The sequence below is a fragment of the Micropterus dolomieu genome, linkage group LG01 (assembly GCF_021292245.1).
Source record: "Micropterus dolomieu isolate WLL.071019.BEF.003 ecotype Adirondacks linkage group LG01, ASM2129224v1, whole genome shotgun sequence".
Lineage (NCBI taxonomy): Eukaryota > Metazoa > Chordata > Actinopteri > Centrarchiformes > Centrarchidae > Micropterus > Micropterus dolomieu.
Window position 1 is genome coordinate 19,903,125 of NC_060150.1, and position 27,356 is coordinate 19,930,480.

At 44.2% G+C, this 27,356-nt stretch overlaps 1 protein-coding gene across 1 annotated transcript in view; it reads left to right on the forward strand.

Annotated features, from left to right (window-relative positions):
• cubn (cubilin (intrinsic factor-cobalamin receptor)) overlaps window positions 1–27,356 on the forward strand; it is a 134,683-nt gene that overhangs the window by 105,908 nt on the left and 1,419 nt on the right. The window contains exons 37-51 of the mRNA XM_046061003.1: window positions 3,130–3,133; window positions 3,289–3,514; window positions 4,117–4,304; window positions 8,707–8,863; window positions 9,100–9,249; window positions 9,365–9,550; window positions 9,785–9,914; window positions 10,146–10,363; window positions 12,283–12,482; window positions 12,714–12,873; window positions 13,273–13,481; window positions 13,695–13,839; window positions 14,417–14,598; window positions 16,493–16,658; window positions 17,509–17,744. Of these exons, the coding sequence (XP_045916959.1) occupies window positions 3,130–3,133; window positions 3,289–3,514; window positions 4,117–4,304; window positions 8,707–8,863; window positions 9,100–9,249; window positions 9,365–9,550; window positions 9,785–9,914; window positions 10,146–10,363; window positions 12,283–12,482; window positions 12,714–12,873; window positions 13,273–13,481; window positions 13,695–13,839; window positions 14,417–14,598; window positions 16,493–16,658; window positions 17,509–17,744 (2,557 nt within the window). The remainder of the gene's footprint in view (window positions 1–3,129; window positions 3,134–3,288; window positions 3,515–4,116; window positions 4,305–8,706; window positions 8,864–9,099; window positions 9,250–9,364; window positions 9,551–9,784; window positions 9,915–10,145; window positions 10,364–12,282; window positions 12,483–12,713; window positions 12,874–13,272; window positions 13,482–13,694; window positions 13,840–14,416; window positions 14,599–16,492; window positions 16,659–17,508; window positions 17,745–27,356) is intronic.

Sequence of the window (27,356 nt, forward strand, 5' to 3'; positions counted from 1 at the left end):
TGGGTTCTTGAGGCTTTTTTGTGCGTCTTGATATGATACATGTCCCCAGAAAATTTCGTACATGTAGGTTGAACGTGAACGAGGGGCTAATCATTTCCAATTTTCTAGGTGGCGCTAGCGAGTCATTTTGCCACGCCCATGTGCGAAACTTGTAGAATACGAAATTTTTCACCGGTTCTGACATGTTTGCAAATTTTGGTGAGTTTTCGAGTATGTTTAGGCCATGTCATTTGGGCCTACTTTGCAGAAAAAAAAAAATATATAATCCGAGCAGATTCAATAGGGACCTCGCACGGTCGTGCTCGGGCCCTAATAATCCGAGCAAATTCAATAGGGACCTCGCACGGTCGTGCTCGGGCCCTAAATATATATATAATCCGAGCAAATTCAATAGGGACCTCGCACGGTCGTGCTCGGGCCCTAATAAATAAATAAATAAATAAATATAATCCGAGCAAATTCAATAGGGACCTCACACGGTCGTGCTCGGGCCCTAATAATCTTAGCAAATTCAATGGGGACCTCACACGGTCGTGCTCGGGCCCTAAAAAATAATCTTAGCAAATTCAATAGGGACCTCACACGGTCGTGCTCAGGCCCTAATAATAATCTTAGCAAATTCAATAGGGACCTCGCACGGTCGTGCTCGGGCCCTAAATATATATATAATCTTAGCAAATTCAATAGGGACCTCACACGGTCGTGCTCGGGCCCTAAAAAGGATCCTGCTGCTGAGCATTTTAGTCCTAATTTTATTTTATTTTTATGACTGCCTTGGTACTCACTGTCTTATGAGCAGCCATTCATTTTAATGCAGTGTCAAGACTGAAAATGGTTAAGACAACCACTAAACCTGAGACTTTATATTTTGTTACAAAAGCATAATATCAAATCATGTTTCAGTAGACTGCTTGGTTGAGATTTTCCTCGTAAGTATTATTAATTTTACCAATTTCTTCATGTCATAAACTCTGGAGTTTGAATATCAGATTATCCTTATTAGAAAAAGGGAACTTCATTATCTTATTATCTTACCTCGCTCGATTCATAAATTAGTTAAAAATGAATGTCCTGAAGATGTCCATATAGCCACAACAAAGTGTAGATGACGTGTGATTCAAAACCTGTGTAGGATTAAATTATGAGCAGCAAATACAAAATAAGATAACAATGAAGGCCCTTTAAAAGGCCTACTTCACCATTCCACAAAGATCAGAAAAATGACCAACCACCACAGACAAACCTGAATTCCCCTAAGAGAAAGTTTAAATGAGTGCACTAGTGTAATAAGAGATTTTATATAATTGAAACCTGGATAAAGTACCTTTTGCTGCTAATACGACAGTCCTTGATATTAGTGCATGCGTCCAAGTTTCTTCTGAATTACAGGTAAAACTGTATTCATTATCAATAAAGTGGCCCTGAATATTTTCGTGATATCTGTATCACATAGAAATGTTTAAATATTAATAACACTAACGTTAAAATTTTCCATTTTTGAAAGAAAAAAAAGACAGTTCCACCGCATAGATGTCCCCTCTTGGTAGGTAGATATCGTTCAAGGATCCAAGTGCCCTCTTGGCATTTTCTTGAAGAAAATGTTCTCCTTTTATTTTCACGGACTCCCATCATTGGCTTATGGTAACCCCTTCTAGTCTCTTATCATTGGCTCACGGCTAAATCTGCCCACATCCTCTTGATTGTCTGCGTGAGGGAGTCTGACTCAGTAAGTCTGATTTAGTCTAGAAGAGTTGATCTTTTGTCCAGGTAATAGCCTAGACTGACAGGAGTCGACTTTAGTCACGACGGGTGTCTCAGGAAGCCTGATGGTTCTCAGGTCTTCACTCTCTAAGTCTGCTCTCCGTCTGATAAAAATAGGTTCCTGTTTCGAAAACAGACTCTGTCTGATAAAACCAGATTGCGTTTTTAACAACCGGAGTCTGGGGTTACAGATAACTCTATTCCATGGTCTACAAGATTACCTGAAGATGCTAATGACAGTTAAAACACACAAGTTGATGTGCCTGCTTGAGAAAACAGAGGGAGGGGCATGGGAGGGAGCGAGGGAGGGGCATTCCTCTATTCAGCCTGCTACACATTATGCTTAGCTACAGCAGAAAGACAGCACAGAGAAGAAGAGACACAGACTCAGTTTAAAGTTTTAAGACTCACAAGTTTCAGAGTAGGTTTCACAAGAGGGAAAACGATGATAAGTTTGTGACACAAAGCTTTAGCAAAGATTTTACAAAGTTGAATTTTGGAACTCACTCTTATTTTGCTGCATGCTGTTGAAGGTAAATTAAAATGCTGTTTATTTTTAACTCACTTTTATAATATTTACTGCTTTACTGTGATTAATTCAATTTATTCTTTAGTTGTTTAATCATAAAGACTGCCTTGATTCCAAAGTTAATTAATTCAAGTAATAAGTTTATATATTATTACTCCATAAAGTCTTTAAATCAGTTCCACACAGACATCCGTTGGGGTGAGGGTGGGGGCCGGAAATTGGGGGCAGGAAATACCAAATAAAATTAATTTGATGGAATGTACACCGCCTGGGGGACGGAAATGAGGGGGCGGGGTGGGGGAGGGTGGGTTGGAAGTAGCTGTCAAAATTAGTTTGATGGAATGTCACTTTTATATCTCTCTCTAGTGATGGAACTAAATAAAACTTTATGTGACCAAGAACTTTGGCTGAAACCAAATGTCCAGACTTCCCGGCCCTTGCGTCGTATCGTAGCCTAAAATGTTGGATTCTGGGTATGGGAGGTTTCATTGCAAAGGCAGAGCCACAATGTGAGATGTCCATTACAGTTACTCTTATTTTGACTGATGGGAGCTTCCCAGTGGAAGTGCATACTGTAGATGAATTGGCAAAATCACTGGAACAATCAGATATCCCAGGCCTCACCCTCTATGAGTTGTTTGAATTGAATTCATACAGTTCATTAAACTCACACACACACACACACACACACACACACACACACACACACACACACACACACACACACACATTTATGGTTTTTTATTTATATACAGACAGACACACACATGTTTACTGTTTTATTTTATTTATTTAATGAATTGTATTAATTGATTTGTTCTTTTCTATTTTCCTTGTAGCTTGGCAATACTGTTCAATTGACATTCATGCCAAATTTGAATTGAATTAAATTGCTGTTGATCCTAGACTGTTGCATGTTTTAACCCCAGGACCTACTGTTTAGTAGCCACCTACCTTGTAATCATGTCGTTGGTTCCCACTCCCCTGTCTTACCGCAGCTAACCTTCGGCTACTTCAGCCTGGAACCCCACTCTGAATGCCACTGGGACTCTGTCACCATCTTTAATGGAGGATCCCCTGGCTCCCCTGTTATTGGCCAGTACTGTGGGACCACCTCCCCAGGAACCATCCAGTCAGGATCCAGCAAGCTTGCTATAGTCTTCCTGGCTGACCATAGTGTGTCCAGTGGAGGCTTTATGGCCTCCTGGGCTGCTGATTCCTCAGGTGGGTTTTACACTAGCTAAATGCTGAACTGATTTTCTGTGAGAGAAGTACGTACAGTGGGTACACACATGTTTCCAAATGGTGCTTTTCTTTGTGCTATGTTCTTATCAAAACAGGGAGCCATTTTCACCACAGAAGTTAGTATCAGCTGTCAGCTCAGTATAAAATCTTTACATGAGCACAGTAATCATTCTTTATCTTTGTGTGTCCAAGAGTGAATGAGAGGGGGGTGATAGTGTCTCCCTTTTAAAAGCCTTGATGCCCGGTGACCATTGTATTCAGTACTTCATTACTGACAGAATAGATTGTAAGGCCAAACAGTGCAGGCTCCAGCCATACATATCTAATATAAGACAGAGTTGTGTCCCAGTACACAAGAAGTATGGAATGATATGGGTTAATGTGGCCGCTGCTGGTATGGAATGTTCTTGTGCCTTTCTGAAAACAGTCCACACCTTTCAACTCGCCAGGGAACTTTCACAAGGATGAGAGCAGCATCCCTGTGAAGGAAGCTCATTCAGTCTGCTTTTATCATTGTTGTCAGCCTTCCATTTATATTACTTTTGTGAACATTTTGTACACGTATTTGTGTTTTTGGCCAGGCTGTGGAGGGGTGATCCATGCTGATTCAGGAACAATCAAGTCTCCAAACTATCCCCAGAACTTCCCAGCCAATGTGGAGTGTTCCTGGCAGATCATTGCCCATGAGGGAAACCACCTTGAGATGAGCTTCAACAGTGATTTCCAGATTCCAGACAGTAGTGGGTCCTGCCAGAGCAGCTACATCAAGGTCCCAGCACTGAGCTCCACCAGAAACATGTGCAAATGATTTGGGGGGATTCTGGAGTTAGTTTGGGGGCTGCTAAGAGAAGAATATTTCTAGATGGACTGTAGTTTATTTATGATGGTCACACACACAAATAGAAATGAACAGAAAAACTCTAATAATAATAAGCTTTATTTATATAGCACTTATCAAACAGAGTAACCACATAACCACATGGTTAATAAGATACAGGGGGGTAAAATACAGAATGAAAGAACAAGGATCACAACAGAGTATAGCGCAGATGTTCTGCAGGACATAAGGAAAGATGAGACAAGTAAACAAAGATAAAGTGATAAAAGGAAAGGCAACAATAGTAAAATGACTAGCAGCTCAGATAAAATCGGGATATGTTTTCCAGAAAAAAAATTTTTTTAAAAAGATTTAAAAGAAGAGGCAGACCCCGCCATCCTAATTTCCTCAGACAAGTCGTTCCAGAGCTTCGGGGCCCTGACAGCAAATGCTCTGTCCCCTTTCGTTCTTAGTCTGGATCCAGGAACAGACAAGAGGCCCCTGCCAGAAGATCTTAGACCACGAGAAAGCTCACAAGGAGTTAAAATATCTAAAATATAATCAGGAGTCAGGCCATGAATAGCCTTAAAAATAATGAATAAAATCTTAAAATCAATCCTAAAACAAATGGGGAGTCAGTGCAACAATGCTAAAACAGGGGTGATATGATCATATTTCCATGTCCTAGTTAAGAGCAGAGCAGCTGTGTTCTGTACAGTCTGTAACCTATTCAGGGTTTTTTAATTAACGCAAGTGAAAAGGCTGTTGCAATAGTCACTGCGTGAGGAGATAAAAGCATGTATAACAGTTTCTGCATCTGTAAGATTTAAGATAGACCTTATTTCTATGGTGGTTAAAACATCCAATTTTTATGTCGGTAAGGCAGTCCTGTGGTGAGCTCAGCATACTCAGGTCAGTGGGCTGCTCAGGTAGGTATAACTGTGTACCATCCACATAACAATAGAAATAAATACCATGCCTACTTATTACATCACCAAGAGATAGTATATATATATATATATATATCACAAAATAGGTCCAAGGATTGACCCCTGAGTCACACCGTAGTTGATGGTAGAAAAAGAAGACTTTTAGAGACACAAAACTTCCTATTGGATAAGTATGAATTAAACCAGTTCAGTGCAGTACCAGATACACACACCCAATGCCTCAGTCTGTTCAACAGGATGCCATGATGAATGGTGTCAAAGGCAGCACTCAAATCCAGCAAAACCAGAATAGAACACATGACTACATCAGCGTTCATTAGGAGGTCATTGGTAACTTTCAGGAGTGCTGTCACAGTAGTGTGATGCTTACAGAAGCCAGACTGTAACTTTTCAAAGATACAGTTATTTTCCATTGCAGCAAGGACCTGCTTAGAAACCATCTTTTCAAGGGTTTTAGAAAGAAAAGGCAGTCAAGGGTCAAGGCTAGCTTTATTAGGACTGGTTGTACACATGCAGTCTTGAAGACCGGGACACAACCAGTAGATAGTGAGCTGTTAAAAATTAAAAGCAGGTGTGGGCTAATATACTCCATAACTTCAATTAAAAACTTTGCAGGAATCAGATCAAGAGGGCTAGAGGAAACCTTCATCTGCAACATAGTTTCCATAGGTTTTGCTATGGTAATGGAAGAAAAGGAACTCCAAGGATCCTGGGTAGGGTGAACAACATCTAAAAAGACAGGGTTTGGTCTAATGATTCCACCTTACCGACAAAGTATAATAAAAATGTCTCACAGTCTGCATCACTTAACTAACTAACCGATCGAGAATCTTAAAAAGTAAACTGGGATTGTATTGGTGGGCAGCAATAAGATTTGAGAAATGGCGAGCTCTTGTTCATGGCCATGAAGTGGAGACCTGATTTTTTTTTCCATCTTCGTTCTGCTTTTCTGCATTCCCATTTACAGCTTCTGATATTTGCATTTAACCAGGGTTGCTTTGCAGATTTTAAGTTTTGTTTGTTTTTCAGATGGCCTATGAGATCAAGGGGTTAAGGAACAGAGAGTTTGAATAGTTGTTAAATTAACTGAAGAGGGCACCAAATTTAGAGGCGCTATGCTCATTTAAAATGCAGGTTTGTTTTGGGAGAGACTGGGCAACACAGCAGCCTGTAGTTCACAGTGGAAATGAATGACCTGATGATCTGATAGAAATATGTCCTTAATTTCTACAGCTGATATCTTCACACCCAAGCTAAGAACCGGGTCTAGAGTGTGCCATGGTGATGGTTTTGGCCAGACACATGTTGAGTAAAATTAAAAGAATGAATGATGTCAAGAGCCGGGATATCTGAAGACTTGTCAATGTGCAAATTAAAATCAGAAGAATTTTATCCTCATATAAAATAAGATCAGATAAAAATTCAGGGAAATCCAGCATGAAGGGACCAGTTGGAGAGGGCAGTAAATGACAGAAATTATGGTCGGTGGATCATTACATGCAATTTGAGTGCATTTAAAGTGCTTTCTAACAGCTACAAGGCCACCCCCGCAACCACACTCCCTGGGGCAGCTAAAACAGTCATGGTCTAGGGGTGCACAGTTCAACAAGCTGACTATGATCACCAGGACGTAGCCTAGACTAAGCCAGAAAGAGGGATCTAACATTAAGAAGAGCCAACTTTAGTAATCTATACTAAGGTAAAGCTGACGTAACGACCTGAGGCGAGGTTATAACCCGTATCCTGATTAAATTATTAATATTGCTGAATCGAATGTGTCTGTTTTGTTTAACAGGCCTATGTGAAGTCAATACGGGGATTTTAGGAAAGCATGAGGTAGCGATGTCAGAAGCCAAACTCCCAGTGTGTACGAAATTCAAATAAATTTAATTCACTTTTATTTATATAGCGCCAAATCACAACAACAGTTATCTCATAGCGCTTTTATATTTACTGCCAGACTGAAACCTAGAGCTCCTATTTTCCTCTGCTCGCCTTCACCTTCACTTTCTGCTGCCTGTCATGTAGCTGTCCTTTGAAGAATGAGGAGAGGACGCTAGCTAAGTGTTATCGTGCTGCACGATGTGCGGGTGAAAATCATTAATGTTAGTTGCGTATTGATTTTATTGATCATGTGAAAGTTTAGTAGTACCATACGTTCTACAGTTATTTTCAACAACCCTAGCGTTTAATAAACTCACCCACGATTCTGTTTTCATAGCAACAGGTGTGCCGCATGTGGATCGAAACCAACGTGTTACTAAGTGACATCTGCAGTGGTGCGTTCACTGTCGCTACGTAATGTCCACAATATCCACATCTTGTAACATTAAACCAGATAACGCCTCTCTCTGTGTTTGTCTGCAAAATGCTAAAATGGGTTGCCAGATATAGCCTACTTAAGCAGCTGCTAATATAAGTGGGAGGCCCACCCAAGTAAAGTATATGTGGGAAACACTATATTTTGTAAATATTAAATGGTAAATCTATTTTATTGTCTTCCAACTGCGTGTCACATGACTATTTTGGTCCAGTCATGATTGAGTGATCATGCCTGCAAGTTAATTAACCCACGATGGATAACAATAATAATGCCCCCCCCCCCCCCAAAAAAAAAAAATTATTAAAACAGAAGAAAACCAAGGTATGAACCTAAACCGAACCATGGATCTGGAGAATTGTTACTATGATCTGATTAACTTAATCTTTTATGAATATATTATCATTGCCCCTGACTCACTATTAATTCACAAACTTACTGGATAAGATGAAGCAGAAAAGTTAAACTATGTGTGTTACATGGCACAGGTACACTAGTAATTGAGAATTTGTTAGTTATTTAGGGCAGTAAACCAGTCCCACCAGGATTTCGCGTTGTAGTGATCACAACTATTAACTCAAATTCAGCAAATCCCTGGCCCCAGCTTTCACCTCTCCCGTCCCCCCAGGCAGGAGGACTCCAGGTCCATTAAGCCCAATTCTTGCGGCAAGAGCCCCCCCGAGCACTGGCAGCACCCCACAGCCAGCGACCATCCCGCCCAGCCCTAGCAGTTCAGGCAAATGTTTGACTACATAAGATCCATCCTTCTTAAAACATTAAAGATAGTAAATAATATACAACAGGCTAACGTCAAAGTGTAGGAAAATGTTCATTGTTGGTTAGTTGTTCATTTTAATCATTCAGTATAAAGCAGTCCAGTTAAACAGTTTCTTCAATTATTTTACATGATATTTACACAATGTTTGGATATTTTGTTCCTACAAATTCAGACATAGGTTTTTATTTTGTAGAAAACTAAATGTGCAAAGTTGTCTAATATCTCCATCAGGTGTGTGCAGTATGGATCTCTAAACCACTGTTCCACTGGACAACACTTTCTGAATCAGTGTGCATTTTCCTGCAGGTATGGTCAGGTCAGACCCAAAATATAGAGACTCTGCTGTCGACAAGCTGTGGCTCGATGGCGCCAGGCCCCATCATTGCTCCATACAACATCATCACCAGCCGATTCCAGGGCACTGAAGCCCCTGGCAGAGGTTTCACAGCCTCCTTCAGCACCAGTAAGAGCCAGGCAGCCAGGGCAGCTTCATGTGACCATGTTAATTTGACCATACTGACTGACTGTCACAGCATTTGCAACTGAAATACAGTAGCCCTGAAGGAGAAGACATGTTACCTAGTAAAGGTCCTTTTGTGGCTGGAAGCTTGTGATTTATTTGCATTGGAATTACTGTGAGAAAGAGCTTTCTTAAGACAACTTAACTTCAGTGTGGGTATGATGTTTTGTGTTCATCAGGGTGCGGGGCAATGTTCACAGCTGCCAGCGGTCGTGTGCTTTCTCCAAATTATCCAGCCAACTACCCTGACTACTCCAACTGCAACTACACCATACATGCTGGAGAACAGACCGTGGTTGTCATCACCTTTCAGGTCTTCCAAGTAGAAGGCAAGTGTTAGCAGTAGTCACATATGGACAGGGTCTCCCTTTTGGAATATTTCTTTGTTGTTTGATGAGCAACAGTAAGTTACTGTGGAGTAAGCGGCCTGTCTCTGTTGTTTAGCACACTCCACCTGTCAGTATGACGCGCTGAAGATCTACAGCCTGGCTACTACTGGCCCTGCTATTGCCACTCTGTGTGGTATCAGCATCCCAGGGCCCTTTTCCACCTTTGGCCCTATGTTACTCCACTTCTACTCTGACTCTGTGATCAGCGACAGAGGCTTCATTGCAGAGTACAGAGCCATTCGTAAGTAAAGAAATGGTGAAATAAATGCTATGTCGTAATGAGCAAAATGAAGCAAAACAGGGTGAGGATGTGAGGACTTTGGACTAAAACATCTGTCAATAATAATAAAAAATTAAATATTAAAAACTCAGCATGTATCCATGTATAGATATATCTATATTGCTGTACTGTATCAATGTCCTGTGTGTGTGTGTGTGTGTGTGTGTGTGTCTCTCTCTCTCTCTCTCTCTACAGCATGTGGTGGTTTCTTCAACAACACTATGGGTACAGTAAGCAGCCCAGCACTCTCCATGACCAACTACCACCACAACATCAACTGTACCTACCATATTGTGGTCTCAACAGACAGGGTGCTGGATATCAAGTAAGACTGCATTCACTGGACTGCAGGAGTAGACTGAGGAGCTCAAAGTACTTTTCAGTTACAGAGAGAGGCGGATTTTTCACTTTCAGTCTGGTGAAATTTGCTCTAGAGGCTGAGATGCTTTTCAAGCCAGTATAGAGGGTTCTCAATCAACTGCATATATTCTGACTGTGAATTAGGATTTAAAAAGCTCTGTAGCTTGCTGTAATGTTTCTGTTTCTCTCTCTGCAGGTTTAACACCTTTCAACTGGAAGCATCTTCTTCCTGTCGCTATGACTACGTGGAGGTGTATGATGGACAGGACACCTTGGCGCCTTTGCTGGGGAGATTCTGTGGTGCAGCGCTCCCGCCCAATCTGCGCTCCTCCACCAACCAGCTGTATTTGGTCTTCAGGACAGATGCCACAGTGAATGGGATTGGCTGGAGGGCTACTTACAGTGAGACGTTCGGTAGGTAGACATGATTAATGTCCACAAATCCACCGCATGTCGGGTCATGATTTAGTCACCTCAATGATAAATGATTACATTCTAATTTAGTTATAAACTACTAACTTTATTAGCTCCTGTGTTTCAGCAGTTTTCTGCACATCTGTGCTCTCTCATAATAGTCATAATATTACCAGACTAACGTCATGATTTGATGAGAAGTCTACCTGCCCTTTACTCTCCGGTGCATTACATTTTTTTTGTTAACTTCAGCAGCTCAGTGCAGCTCACAGTCCCAAACAGAGCAACACTGGCCTTAGTTTTTAGGTGTTTATGTTGCAAAACTCATCAGCTACGTTACCACTCGTCCCAGCTGTCTGGACCATTGCTGATAACTATCACAGCGTACACTGGTGTCAATCAGCTGGGCGGAGTTTATTTGCTCCATGAATCTCATCAGTTATATATTATATATATATATTGTATTTCACTTCGTCAGAAAATTTATGTGTGGCTTGACAGCGCATGAAAAATGTAATTTGAGTGAGTCTCGTGAGACAGCTTTTTGCCTGACAAGAAATCTCGTCACAATTTAATCACACCTCTACTGTTCATATCTCTGTGTGATTCAACATTATCATCCGTTGTGTCCATCATTACTGTTCTGAGCTGCAGGTGTTCTCAGCATGATGGTTTCACTTACTGACGCTCTGACCACGATTTATGATCCAACATTTATTTCAGTTCTATGTCTGACCATTTGTCCTTCATTATACAGCTTACAGTGCACACTTTAGGCTTCCAATGCAATTACTGAAGCAGATTAGATGTGTTTTACAGCTGGCAATCATCAGCACCCGGACAATTAGCACTGGTGCCTCCCCAGGGGTGTGTGCTCACCCCCCCTGCTCTTATCCCTCTACATCAACGACTGCACCTCAGGAGACCCATCAAGAGACCCATCGGCCTCATCCGGGACAGTGACGAGTCGGCCTACAGACGGGAGGTTGATCAGCTGACTCTCTGGTGCGGCCAGAACAACCTGGAGCTTAACACGCTCAAAACTGTGGAGATGATCGTGGCCTTCAGGAGGAGCCGCCCCATTCTGCCCCCATTACTGTTCTAAACAGCTCTGTTTCCGCTGTCCTTCAGGTTTCTGGGATCCAGTATATCCCAGGACCTAAAGTGGGAGCCCAACACTGACACCATCATCAAGAAGGCCCAGCAGAGGATGTACTTCCTGCGCCAGCTCAGGAAGCTCAACCTGCCTAAAGAGCTGCTGATCCATTTTACACAGCCATCATCCAGTCTGTTCTCTGCACCTCCATCACTGTCTGGTTTGGATCTGCCACCAAAAAGGACAAGGACAGACTACAACGGACAGTCAGGACTGCAGAAAAAATCATCGGTGCCAACCTGCCCTCCATTCAGGACTTATACGTTTCCAGAGTCAGGAAACGGGCAGGAAACATCACTGCAGATCCATCTCACCCCGGACACAACCTGTTCCAGCTTCTGCCCTCTGGTAGGCGCTACAGAGCACTGTACGCCAAAACCAACAGACTCAGGAACAGTTTCTTCCCACAAGCCATCACTCTGATGAACAGCTGACTCTGACTCACAGTGTCAGGAACAATTCCAATTCCTTCCTTCACCTGTTTACTGACTCCCACCTACTATTTATTCACATAGGTGCGGCTGTGGCTCAGGAGGTAGAGCCTGTTAATCGGAAGGTCGGCGGTTCAATCCCCGGCTCTTCCAGGCTGCATGTCGAAGTGTCCTTGGGCAAGATACTGAACGCCGAATTGCCCCTGGTGGCTGTTCCACCAGTGTATGAATGTGTGTGAATGTTAGTTTCTGTTTGAGCACTTAGGCTCAGGTTGCCTTTTTTAGAAAACATTATACATTTTAAGAAGCATTTGTCTCTGAATTGCCTGTAGGTCCGGCACAGGGATGTGGCGGCTACCTGTCCATGCTCATGGGCATGTTTGGTTCTCCAGATCCAAATCTGGATGGGCGCTATGAACCCAGGATGGACTGCCTGTGGACCATTGAGATGCCCGTCAGCAGGGTGATCAATCTGACCTTCAACTCCTTTGAGCTTGAGGCCTCCTCTACTTGCCGCTACGACTATGTGAAAGTAAAGAACGCCCAGCCATTTTCTTTCTTTTATTACATGTAATTGAGTTATGTGTCATGTTAACCAATCACAAGCAATGATTGTGGATAAGCAGATTTCTGCAGTTTGTGATGCCAAGGTAATAATCAGAGACAATTCATTCTGCCAGATATGTCCTACTTGAACTACTGCAGGACAATAATACTGTTTGCTGTTTTTTTGCTAATGTCTTTATGTATGTGTCTCTATCAGGTGTATGATGGCCACAACGTTAACTTCCCTCTGGTTGGGACATTTTGTGGGAACTCCATCCCTTCTTTTGTGTCAGGTGGAAACTTCCTGACTATTCACTTTGTCACTGATAGCTCAGTACAGAAACGAGGTTTCAACGCTACCTACAGAGCTGTGCCATGTAAGACACTTTCTACTCTCTCTCTGCTACACTGCACTCTACTGCTACAGAAACAAGCCTTCAATTCATATGAAAACCTTTTAACCAGTTCATTAATCTTCCTATACCCAGAGTCCTGTCCAATCAGAGCACACATGTAGTTTACTATTCAATTCAGAGCGAGAGAGAACACAGCAGCCCAACGAAAGTTCCACATAGATTGGAGATGATCCTTCATCTGCTGCCTCACTTTCTTTCACTTTATTTTTTTCCGTGGACATGTGACCGCTATTAAGAGTTTCCCCTCAACACGTCAGACAGAATCCTGCAGTCATAGCAACATGCACACTCTTTACACTGGAAACCTAAAGAAACTTTAGAAATTTTTCCAAACATCTCTTTGTGTTTACCTTTCTTCAGTGGTGTGCGGCGGAACTCTGAATGCCACGATCACCGTCCAGACCCAGACCTCACCCTTCTTCCCCAATGCCTATCCCCCTTACATCTCCTGCCGCTGGATCCTGGATGCTCCGGCCCAGGAAACCATTAAAGTGTCACTCCAGATATTTGTCGTCCAGCCCAGCCAGAGCTGCACCACAAACTACCTTGAGATGAAGGACTGGCCGATGGTGAGTTAGAGCACTGTATCACAGGCAACCAAGCTAATACCGATGGGACAAATGAGCAGCAGTTATCAGCAGCAGTCTTCCAGATTGGCCAGTAACTGAAACACTTGACTGAAATCATGGTTCTCTTCGTGCAGCTCCTTCAGATCCAGCTCAGTAGAGCTGACAGGTTTATTGTACAATATGTTCTGAATGAGGTGATTCTTGTGTTTCCAGGGAGACTATGGGCAGTCCCACAGGTTCTGTGCATCGGACGCTCATCCACTAGACTTCTACAGCTACGGCAGAACCATCCTCATGTACTTCAAATCCGACACCTTCATGACAGGAAATGGCCTGAGTTTCAGCTATCAGACCGCCAGTAGGTACCGGCAGTAAATCTGTCACCAGATGAGAACCCTTACTCAGGTAGAGGCACTGTTACTTAGTTATTATTTATTCTGAAATAACTTACAGCTTCACATGTGACATGATGGACATAACTTACACATGGGCATGTTTGGTTTAAAAAAAGAGAATAGACATGATCTCTGGTAACTTTGACCCATATGTGCCAGTAACTGATCAGATCGTCCCACCAAGCAGCAGCGCTTCATTGACTGAGATTTAGTAAATACTGTGAACCTATTTGAAAAGTTTGGGTCACCCACAGAAAACATGTTAGGATCTTTCATCTTCCTCCCTCTCGTGGTTCCGACCCATGCAGACAGTTTCTCATTTGTGCTGCTGAAAGAGACACTGTCCGTTTCTCTGGATACTCCCCAAAACCCATTCTCCCCTGATCTCGTCTGGTAGGCTGATCCAGACTATAGACTCTGATCTTCTCTGGTAGGCTGATCGAGATTGTAAGGAGAAACTATTTTGACACCCAGGGGTTCTGAGGGAACTTGGTCCAGTCAGATACGTGCTCTGACTGTGGTTGTGGTGATGGTTTCCAGGCTGTAGCAGAACCTATGAACAGGAATACGGCTACCTGAAGAGTCCAGGCTGGCCTGACACCTACCCCCACAACATGGACTGCACCATTATCCTGAAGGCACCGCAGAATAGCTACATCTCCTTCTTCTTTAACAGTTTCGATGTGGAGAGCCACAGCCACTGTGAATTTGACTACCTGGAGGTAAAACAACCAGCACACACTTTCACTGATCCTTCGTCCTGTAGCGGGGGGGGTGGCTTTATCTTTCTGTCTCTGTGAGCATGCCTTAACAATAAGTCAACAATATTTATACTAGAAGGACATTTCCTTACGAAAATGCGTGTGAGAGCTGCCAGCTATTTTTTGCGATTGCTACCGCCGTCGGTGCAATGTGCGGCTCCATCAGCAATTTTTTTAATTTTGTAGCACCACCTACATCTAAGAGACTCGATGTGCCACACACTTGCATATATAATAAGTTCTGCTCCATTTGGTTAACATGCGGGGTATCATCCAACAATCTCTGGATCTGAAGAGCAAGACCTAAACCACCGGACTACTCAGATACACTGTGGAAGGAAGGCTTCCAAGTTTCTACGTCAGTCATGTGTCTTATTCTGACAAAAAAAACCTCCTAAGCACCAATAGAAGGCATGTTTTGCTTACTTTGCTTACATTTTCTGTGATGTCTGCTCCACTGTTGAAGAATAAAATAAACAGCCAAAGAATTATGCTGTGAAAGACTTAATTTCATGTAAACAATGATTTCATTTAGCAAGACTGACAACATAGAATTTTTAAAGTAAGCACTGCAAGTCAGAAAGGACTCCACATTTTGTTCATCAAAACCGCCATGCATCATGGGAATTCTGAGGGATGGACTTTCGCTGCTCCATATCACCTCGTTCCTCAGAGTTCACATGATTTATGGCTGTGAAAGAAAGTTTTGTTAAAATTTGCTAATAAGGAAGTAGTACTTTCTTTTTTGCCACTACGCTATTGGACCACACGGCTTTTTGAGCAACAATTTTAAGTTTTGTTGATGCTGAAGTGCATTTGCCTTAAAAAATTAAGCTTTTCAGCTGTCCTTTGGTTTTTTTAGTTATAGCTTGAGCAGCTGAGCATGAAAATATAAAGCATGGGTCTTCACAATAATTACAGAGATAGATAGATAGCAAGTTGAAGAGAGGGAGCAAAGAAGACAGTCAGAAATTACTACTTAAGCCAACTCAAACTTGACCACAGACTAGCTGTCAATGCAGCCATTTTTATCAAATGAAACAGGCACTTCACTCCTGGTTTCAATAGTAACCCACCACAAGAATGACAATTACCAACAAAAAACACTATTTTCTAAGCAGACACATTTAACAAATACATGAATCACAAAGTATTTGTTTTGTATTTCAAACAAATAGGAGACTTATTAGCAAATTTTAACAAAACTTTCTTCACTGCCATGCATCATGGCAGTCTAGCTCTGCCCCCGCTAGGTTGGAAGAGGAGTCCCATAGGAACCCATTCATTTTAAAATGCATAAAAATATTAATATAAAATCAACCATTACAGATATCAGCTACACAGTAATAGCACCCATCTCATGAAGAAGATGTACAATTTGAAGTTGAAACCAAGTTTGTCGGACAAAAGGTAATATTAAAGAGCAAAGAGAAGTAAAGTGTGAGAGCTACAGCTCTGTGATACAGCGATTAACATGTAATCTTAAGACGGCCCATTTACAATAATCAAACTGGTGTTAAATGCAATGGACACTGTTCCCCTTTATATGATCAGTCCAGTTTGTCCTGTCATCGTGTGCCTGAGCTCGCTTCTAGCTCAGGGAATGCAAAGAACAGAGTCACTCTGGAGGCATCAGAGTAAATATGAGTTAATGCATGTGTATAGGTTCTGTGTGTGTGTGTGTGTGTGTGTGTGTATCTCAGGCCTGTGTGTATAATCATAACAGAGTGTAAAACCTGAACTTCCCATGGAGGGATTCATAAAGCTTCTTCTCAGCCCTGTAGTCAGTCTTTCTACATGGAAAGTGTTGCTGCTCTGGCCTCAGTACATCACAGTGCTCTCTATCGCCTCTCAGATCCGTAATGGCAGTACAGCAGACTCACCTCTGATCGATAAGTTGTGTGGTAGCACGCTGCCCAGCCCCGTCTTCCCACAATCAAACCTGCTCTACTTACGCTTCAAGAGTGACTTCTCCGCCACCCGAGATGGCTTTGAGGCCACATGGACGTCCTCTCCTCACGGTCAGAACTGAACTGTTTATACAAATGATTTTAAAGCAGCTTCCATGAATCAAGAGCTTACAGCTTTCCCTCCCAACCAAGTCTGAAACAGGTGCTGCACCAGTGAAAAAATGTTAACATTAACGAACGTTGCTGCCCCACCTGGTTTTGCAGTTGCAAAACTACTTTGGTGAGAAGCTGAGAGAAGCCATAGCTAAAATATTCTGACTATCAATGTGGACACTCAAAACTTTCAGAAAAGCTGCACACAAAGTGTTCCTGAAGGTTTTAGTTTGTAATGGACTAGTGGCTAGTGTGACACAAGCTAAATAAATATATAGATATAAAGCAAAGTGTGTTTCATGGGACCATACCTGCACTTATGTCTTTAAATTCCACAGTCCCAGTTTAAAGCACGAGCTTTCCCTTCACACTGTAAAGCTTAAAGCCAAAGATGAATCAGCTGAGGAGCCAGCAGTGTTTCAGGTGGACTTCACTTGGAAATTCTCCAAAATGAATCTGGTCTGGACTGGCAGTACCGTGACATGTCATGGACTGTGGATGTGTTTACATTGGTAACTGTCATCTTGCCTATTTCTGGTTAGTCCAACAGTCCAAGTTCTTGACCAGGTCTGGAGGTGCTACACATGGATAGGAGAACTACAGAAGCATCGGTTTTCTCTAACCTGGTTTTCTTCTACTAGGTTGTATATGGTGTCTCTTGTGGTAATGTTTTTGTTATATTTGATCCGTGGTTATTACTGTGTGTAATATAGGTGTATATAATAATACGGCCTGCGAGCAGCAGAGATGGTTCATGTCCCTGCTTCTAAAATCCTGAGCATCTTTGTTGAATTTGTTTGTGTACTAGGTTGTGGTGGCATTCTGTACGGAGACCATGGCTCATTCTCAAGTCCAAACTATCCAGGCACCTATTCCAACGGTACCCGCTGTGAATGGGGCATCCTGGCACCCAGAGGCCGCGTGGTGACAGTCACCTTTGCCCAGATCAGTATTGATGACCCTGGAGATTGCCAGAACAACTTCCTGAAGTTGTATGATGGGCCAGACACCTCCTCACTGCCTGCTGGACCTTACTGTGGAGTGGTACGTAATATAAGAATCAGTTGTACTGTGGCAGGTGCAGGGGGTAGTTACTAAGCCTGTTCCCAGCAGGGGCAGAACATGTTTCTATTTAATGGACTGTTTTAGACTAAGATGTAAATGAGCCCAGCCTCACTTCAGTTCAGTTCACTTGAAGGACCACACAGCTTGGTGGGTGGAACTGGTTTCAAGTACGGTGTGAAACAGCGCAGTTCATCCACATCACTGGATCTGCAGGACGTGAAGAGCAACTGGTATCTACAGAGTAACCAAACAAATCCACACCGTTTGAATAAAGGAGTCTGTCAGAAACAAAGCAAGCTGCATATGATTCCATGCTGCACACAACAATGGGACACATTGACAGGAGTCTTCGTCTCACAGCTCACTACAGCGGGCCCTTTGTGGTCCCTTACTGCTAGGCCTTCAGTGATATGCCCTCAGAATATGACCTCAGTGCCAAATGCACCGTGTCTCCTGTGACTGCTGCAGCAGCAAAAGTAACAGCATCCAGCTCTCATACAGCTTTAGGGTAGGATTAAAGCTGAGGGAGGCAGATGATTCAGAAGCATTTTTGTTCTGTTTGTTTAAATTCTCTTTACATTCCAACAGTTAGTCATCAATAAATCAAATTCTCTGACACAAACATGAAAAAAATCTGGCATCTGTGGCTGTCAGGACTGTAATAAGCACGGCCCCTACCTGCCTGCCTACCTGCCTGCCTACCTGTCCGCCCTCTGCCCGTGCACTCACTGCTCATGTACATGTGTTTTGAGGGAGTGGCTTTGAAGGGAAGCCTGTGGGGGGGGGGGTTTCTTTTTCTAGATGCTTTCAGAACCTACCTGTCACTTGCTGGTGTCTCCAGCGTTGCCTACCCCAGCTTTAAGTTACTTTACAATGTGTCTTTCTTGGTGCGGTCCTCTGGTAAACAAGTGCAAAATGACTATTCAGCACATGAAAAGCATTTTGAATTTCAGCTAACTGCTTTAAATTGGAATAAATGTTTTCTAAGAAGGATCTGCATAGACAGGGTGTTGTGGGTAATGTAGATATTCGCACAGTGACCAACCTGTGCGCGCACATGCGCGCGCGCGCGCAGCTTTGTACACTAACCAGGCATGGGTATTACCTCAATTTAAAGATTTTAAGGACTGTTAAAATTAATCAGTTTGATAGATTGTGTGTGGGCTCCATCACATGTTGAGTCAGTCAATAATTATCCAGAACACACAAACACAGTTCTTTAGTCTCTCTGTCCTGGAGGTTGTTAACAGGGATGTTAAAATCACCAACAATAACTACACAATCAAAGTCAATACAGGTTATATACAGCAGTTCACCAAAGGCATCAAAAAAGGTTGCACAGTATTTAGGGGGCCTGTAGATATTTAGAAATATAGCTTAGTCTAGGTGATATGTGCCAAATTTGAGGTGATATGTTCACTTTTTCATAAAAGCATGAAACTTTGTACACTTCTACAGTTTGGGTCCTGAACATTTTCAGAAATGGAGCCATCACAAAACTATTCTCTCATTCTGTCTCCTCCAGACTGACACAGAGCTATGAACTTTTTTGCATTTGCAAATAGGGCTGAACGAGTAATTGCAGTTGCGATAATATCGCAATATGATCAAACAAGATTTTGTAATCACAAACGCTGCGATTACACTGTGGTCACATGACAGACGGGAGAAAAACCATGGATATACTTGCTTTTCAATAATGCGTAGACAGGCGTCGGCGACGCGAACGGCTTTGTTTACCTGGGAGATTAAACCTGAATCCACTAGGGGGCAGACCAGGACCGGATCATCCCTCGCCTGCACCGGATTATCTTCCTTGACAACCTCCCAATTTGCACATCACATCACATTTCCCGCCACTTTGGCGGACAAGGAAAACGCACAAGACAAAGACACATCTACACATGTAGTGGCGTATTGTGGCAATCGGCGCACGCGCCTGCGTCACACAGGCACACGCAGCCACCATTCAGCTCAGGGAATACCTGTGACGGCATTTCAAACCAAACCGACCAGTTTGGTAGAGGACCACTCTGTCCAGAGTTACAGCCAGTGCGCTGCTTACCAACAGCAAAACACTTTTTACTCACCTCCAGCTCTCTCTGTAGCTCAGACAATCCATTCTTTCACCCATATTCTTTGTCTTTATAATTGATATCTTTATAATAACAAACAACAGCTGGTTTGTGTGTAGGTTCGCATCGTTTCCCGTTTCACATTTCACGTGTGTTTTCTTGACAAAACGTGGTTTGAACCTGAACAGCATCCACAAGAGCTTGGTTTTGTTGATGCATTTGATCGTTGCTCAAAACACTTCTAAATCTTTGTGACGGTGAATTTCCCTGTCAGAAAATCCTTTGCCACAAAACAGAAATTGAGGAATTGCTGCTTCATGGTACACCAGTTGTCAGTGGTGACAAGCGGATCAGCAGATAGTCTTGATTCAGTGTAGGGGAGAGCAGGGGCGAAAGTACCATTTTTCAGAAAAACCTGATTTTAAAAGATAATGTTTCAGAGATATATTTTTGCTGTGGTCACTAACTCACAGGTGTGGTCTATCAATATCAGGTGGTATTTTGTACAAATGTCGAACGACTTCCATATAATTTCACTTTAAATGTAAGTGGCACATTGTTACTTTCGACCCGTCAGCTGGGACAAAAGTAACACAACAATACAAGCTAGATTTTTTGTGTTACCACCCTTGTATTTAATAAATAAACATGACTGTGACCTTGTTAATGTGTAACTGCAAACATCTTTTGTCCTTTATCTTTAAAAAAAAATTTAAATTACATTTTTATTTTAAATATTCAGTTTCAAAAGTAACCTGACAGCCCAAACTTGAATTGATTAGAATATTTCATATTATATTAAGGATATATTATAAATATATAATATAAATATGCAAATGTGTGCACCTAAAACAGGGGGGAAATGGTAAGATGGACATTGTTTATGAACCTGACATGATTAAAATAAGACTTTACTGATCCTGCACTGGGAATATTTGCATGTTGTAGCAGTTTCAGAAACAGTGAAAAAATGAAACATAATTTAGATAGATAGGACAAAAATGAAAATAAACAATAAAATTAAGACAGAATAGGCCTATACAAATTTCACATTTTGAATTTAATTTAAAATTGTTTCAGTAAGAAAAGTATGGGTCATCTGCATTTTGAGTGCTTTTTACTGACACCTACTACACTGACCCCATTAGGAGACAGGCCAAAATAAATATCAGCCACTCTCTTAATATAAGCATGCAGCTTCCTCTCCTAGTCCAAGGAGAAGACTTAATAATGTGATCTGTATCTGTGGTCTAGTCTTCTCCCAAATTATCTCTGCCCTCCTCCTGCATTATCTGAACAGCTTTATCAGCTGACCTGAGACTAATGTTTCTAATAGAGATGTCCAGAAACGCCTTCTCATAAATATCTGGCTGAATCAGACCTTTGTCTTTCTGACCCACCCTATTGGCATATTCTCTTGGTATAATATAACATGAACATGTTTTAATAACTGCTGCAACACACAAAGTCACCACATTAGCAGCAGGACAACAGAAACACTTGTGGTCAGGTATAGCGGGACAAAAGTAACAAGTGTTACTTTCATTCCAACAGGAACTCCTGACATATAAACACAATTTATATTTATACTGAAAAACTCTGACAGGGCAAACTTCAGGGTGTGTTAAAGCACTAAATAACCTGTAGATTAATCATTACTGTGACACATGAAACAAGAGACACAACTTGTAATTCGAAAAACAGTCCCGCTTCAGAAAATTACTTGCCGTGCTCAAAAACAGTTTTCCGAAGACGTCCGCGGGAAACGATGACAAAATCATGTGATATTTGGCAGCTCCATCAAGGGTTGCGTGCTGAAGGTGCTGTCACAGCTTGGACTTCAAATGCAGTCAGGGCTCTGAGAACATCGCCATGTTACTTTTGCCCCGGTTTACCCCTACTGGTTGTAGGCTTTTGTCATCAGGATGTGGAGACTACTGGCAGTCACTTGATGCGAACACCTTTTCTGTGTGCCATGGGACACTTTCAGGAAGGACTCTGCTACTCCCTGGGTGGCTATGTTGGCTTGGACAAGGGCGTCCACCCAACCACTTCGAGCCAGCCCAGCTAATAAATATATTATTAGCTAGCTAGCTAGCTAGCTTGCTCCACATCCTGATGTCATATATTTCAGGGATATTTTAAAAAATCCTCTCAGGAAAGTGTATTTTTACTTACCTCAGGCAGAGTGCAGCTCTGTTCCCAACATGACATTAGGTGTGTTTGACTTCATGCGGCACTGCGCAGCTGTGACTTAACGTGATGCATGCTGGACTTAACATAAGGCATGCTTGTTAGAAATTGTTTCCGACTTGCAAAATGTCACCATGTCACATTAAAACCTCACGGGAGCAAGGCGGCCGCAGTCCCTTTTCTCCTGCTGGACAAAGTTGGAACCGCCTTTTGCCTAGTCTCGTGGCATTTTTCTTTGCAAATGCCACAAGATCAGTCATTTTTCTAAGCTCATAGTAAGCTCACACAGGAAGAATGAGTCTGATTTAACGGCACCGTCTTTTTCCCCCCGTCCCTGCAGTCTCCTTCAACTCACATTAGACTATCAAGTCAGCGAAAGTCAGCCACAGTCATCTTGAACGCACCTAATAGTGACAGTTCAACTGTCACCTGGCTGCAATTGCAATAAATGCTTCCCCCTTGTGGACACTAACATAACAGATCATTCTGTTAAATTGGTAAATTAAAGATTACACCAAATATGCTAGAAATTGTATCAGATACTGCAAATCTTGTAAATCTTCTCACAAAATCAATGAATTCACCATTAACTGTTCAACTGATGCAGGTTATGAACATGTTTGGTTCAGGAGATATGATGCAAAATACATAATTTGGTTATGGCGGAAAGTAAACGTGGCGCCATGGCTGCCATGAGGCGTTTTTGCAATGGCTCCATTTCTGAAAATATGTAGGGTCTCAAAGTGTACCCCGTTTTCATGCTTATATGAAAAAGTGAACATAATTTTCACATATCACCTGGACTATTAGAAATGGGATTCAACAGGAAAGCCACATATTTAAAAGAAGCAAAATTTCCACAAGACATCTTCTTTCACTGGAGGGAGTCGGGAGGGGTAGACTTGAAGAACAGCTGCTCTGCTCTGGCAGAAGATATGTGAAGACCTATCGATATGGCTAACTTACCCCGTCCCAGTTTCCCCATCACTCTGCGTGCTGGGGGACCTAAATGACATTAGTATAGAGGTTGACACATCATACATGCTTCTCACTGCCTTATGCATCGCCAAGAAAACTATCCTCATGAACTGGAAGGCCAAAAAGAATATAAGTATCACCCAATATCGGAATCACCTTATAGATCACATTAGCATGGAGAAAATGTCTGCTGTAAAAAAAAACAAATTGACACAGTTCCAATCTCTCTGGTCCCCCTTGATCAACTTTATCACTTAATGGGGGTGGGTGTGTACTGCCTTGCTGGTCAGGGTCCCGTACGGCCGGTTGGTGTGTCTGGGGGTGGGTTGATTCTTAGATGCATTGCGGTGCGGGCGTGGGGGACTTTTTCTATTTTTTTTTTAAATGTTGGTTGATGGCGTGGTGGTGGCGGGGGGCCGCGCTCGGGATGCCTAGGGTGTGGGCTTGACGGGGGGACCGGTGTTTGCCCTGTATTCGGCGTGCCGCTGCTGCGGGGTGGGTAGCCACTCTGCTTGGGTGTCGCGCGGTTGTTGGTATCGGTGCGCGGGTGGTGATTTTGACTCGCGCGCTGTGCACATGTGGTGGCGCTCGGTGCTTGGCTGCCTCTCTGTGTGTCCTGTGTGTGGGTCCGGGTTGGGGGGAGGGGGCGGGTGGAGGGCATGGCGGTGGGGGTCTTCTGGCCTGACCTGGCCTGAGTGGCATTGCCTCCTGGGTGTGGGCCGACCTTTGGGTCAGGGCTGTTGGGCCGTTCTGTCCTTGCTGCTCCGGACCTGCTCCCTTGTAGGGGGGGGGGCCCGGCGAGGACGGGGGATTGTTGGACTTTGGGTTGGGGCTGCACTGACCTGCCTCGGGGTGCGTGGGGGTCTGGGGCTCGGGGCTGGGGGTGCTGGGCCCGTCCTGGGGATGGGCTGGGTTGGCGCTGACTCTGGGGTGCTGCTGGGTGTTAGAGGGGCTCTTGCTATAAGCCCTGTGCTGGACGGACCTGGCGTCCTCCTGCTTAGGGGGGTGGGGGACAGGACTGAATGAATGAGGGGACCAGTCAGGAATCTGGTCTTCTAGCCTCCCTATGACCTCCTTCACCTTTCCCCCTTTGGTCATGTCTCACAACATACACCCTTAGGACCCTGGGGGGGCGGGCAGCCTGCAGGGTGTTTGGGGGGTGGGGCTGCTTTATTGCGGCCTCGCACTTCTTCCTCCCCCACTGCCCGCCCCTCAATTTTAATTACACATTAGACACAGAGGGCTTGGGTGGTGTGAGGGGCACGATGGGAGGCTCCACTACCTGATAGTTGTGGGGTGCCTGTGTCACAACTACCCTCCAATTTTAGTTGCACCTTAGTTACCACACACCTTATCTTTACTCCACCATACAACACTTCACAATCCATGACATGCATCCAACACAAAACAATACATTTACAGAGGCAGGCAGAGGGGTTGAAGGAGTGGGGGAGATTCTCATTGGCCTCGTGTCCTGGAGCCCCGGGCGTCGGGGGTGCTGTGGGGTTGGTGACGGCCTTGCCTGATCTGGGGGGGTGGGTTGGGGGGGGTCGGGGCTCCCTTGGCGTGGGGACCCGCCCTTGACCTAGGGTTCTGGGGACTCGGGCTTGTGGCCTTTGCTCATTTCTGGGCGGGTCTGGCCTGGGGGCCCGTTGTCTCCTCTCCTCGCCTGGGCCCTCTTCAGCAGAGGTGAGGCTCCCGCTGCTTCCCCATGCCAGCTCTCTCACAGTGGGGGCACTCTGGGGCACATGGCCGGCGTTGTCGGGGTAGGTTTTGGTGCTCCTCCTTGGGGGTGCTTGACTGGGGGGGCTGGGCCGCTGTCCGGGGATGAGATCGGCCTCGGGGGCTGCTGGCACTGCCTGCACTGTAGGGAGGGATGCCTCTGGCTGGGCTGGGGGACCGTTGGCCTGGTTCTCCCGCGTTATCGCTCCCTGGCGGCTTCCAGGCACGGCTTTCTGCTGTTCTTCCTTGGGGCGGGGTACAGCTTCCCCCGGGACATGCGGTCTGGGGTCCTTTGCGCTTTGGGGGGTCGCGGGGTGCCCTGGCTTCTGGGGGTCTCTGCGCGGGTTGATCTGATTGCGGTTTGGTGGGCTGCGGTGGGATTGTGGGGCGATTGTTGATGCATCTTGATGCATTGTGCTTTTTCCCTGGGCAGGGTCTCTGAATGGCTGCTGGGCGTTTAGTTTGTGCATTGGAGTCCGGGGGAGGCATTTCCTCGTTGGCTTGGAGGGACCTGTTTGCGTCCCTGTTTTGCTTCATTGGCCTCGGATCCGTGCTTCCCCATTTTTTCTGTCGGCCAGTTGTTGGACCCCTCTGGATACTGAGGTATATAGTTAGTTTTCGGGATGTGCAGTGTGGGTGCGGGGCAGGGCTGTGCTCCGGTTTGTTCTGGGTTTGTGCCTGGATTTCTCGGCCCTTGACGGGTGGGTGGGTTGTTGGTGGCATGCAGCTGAGCTAGTTGATTTTGCCTTGTTGCTGGTTTGGCTGGTGTTGCACGGCGGCCGGGGGGCGTGCTGGGCATGGGGGATGTCTGCTGGCGCCGGCGGCCTTAGTTTTTGGGGGGACGGCGGACTTTTATTGGCGGGTGCACGGTGACCTGTGCGGTGCGTTTGCTGCTGGGCTGGGACTTGCTGCTGGTGTTTCTCTCCGCTGGCTTTCGCTGTCGTGTTGTTCCGTTTGCTCTCTCTCGTTTGCCCGACCTCGCACGCGGGATTCGCGGGGGGGCTGCTGGGCATTGGGTGTCGCCGTGCTCGCGCAGTGTACGCTTTGGGCTCGTCACTTGTGCATTGGTGTTGATGATTGCGTGGCATTTGGGCATTTTGGTTATTCGCTGCGCGGCGGTGGGGTGCTGGGTGCGGGGGAGCACTGGTCTATGTTGTGTGCGCGCGGCAGTCGGTCCGGGCGCTGCTCTTTCGCGGGTTACGCTTTTTGCGTTCTGTCAGCATTACGTTGTCAGTTGGCATTTGGGTCGGGGTCTTCCGCGTTTGCATCGCGGTGCATCTGGAAGTCTTTGTTTTTTTTTTTATTGATTTATTCTTTTTCTTTCTCCCACCCCTATTGGCTACTGGGGTTCTTGCCTGCCTGTTGCTGGGGTAGGTGTGGCACAGTCGTGGCGTCCCACTCTCACTAACAACTACATTCTTTAACAGGCTTATGCGCACACACACACATACAGACACACTCACCCACACGCACACAGACAAAATCAGTCTCACACATAGACACAAACAAATTTAGGTTGACCCTGGTAGAATTATTCCTGATGCTTTTCTTTCAGTTACTTATTTAAATTAATTATTATTCCAGCTCTCGTGGCTGTGCTGTGTTGCTTATTTAGTATGTGTGACTGTTTCTTGTTTTCATTTTTCTTTTAGTTGTCTTACTATGTCAGCTGTTCATTGCTGCTGTTCGGCTGGTTGTCTTTTACTATTATTATTATTTTTATTGTTTGTTTGTGTTTGTTTTTTGTGTTTTTCTCCTCCCCAAGCCCCCCTCTCTGTTCTATTGCAGGTTTCGTTGCTTTCTGCAATTGGTGTTTCCCACTGCTTTTCCCTGTTGTCCCCACCTTCCATCCCCCTTTCCCCCTTCTCTTACAGGTCTTGTCCTTTCTCTGTGCTGTCTGTTTGTGCCCCCCCATCCCCGTGTCTGCCCCCCTGTCCGGCCCGGTGACAAATCAATACATAATTAAATAAATAATAAAACAGACAAAGGAGTATTTTAATACTCTCTATCTGTCTGGCACAATATGGTATCCAGGTCATTATACTCTATACCAGGCTGCTGGGCAGGACAGGTTTAAAAAAAAAAAAAAAAAAAAATAGAAGAAGAACAGCTGCTCTGTTATTCAATTCAATTCAATTCAATTCAATTCAATTTTATTTACAGTATATAGCGCCACATCACAACAACAGAGAGAGGGATGTAAGGAGAGAGAGAGGGGAGGGAGGCAGCCTACACAATATACACACAGAGGTACAGACAGTGAAGGTAATGTTGCTATAAACTAAATGAAAAATGGTACAGATATGTATAATAGTGTTAATGGTAACCATCGTAATGTTAATGATTATAATAACAATAATAACAATAAGACTAGCAACAATAGTCGTTGCAGCAGAGGGTGTCGAGCAGGAACACAGGGGCAGCAGGAGACCCGCAGCCACAGATCCAGACTCCACAGCTCCAGAGCCAGAAAACCTGCAGGAAGTGATAGGAGAGAGGAGAGAGACGAGAAAGCACAAGACTACCAGAAAGGGGAGAAGTTGTGTTAGTAACATGCAATAATGGGATAAGGTTGCATACAGAGGGAGAGAAAGTAGAGGAGAGAGGAGCTCAGTGCATCATG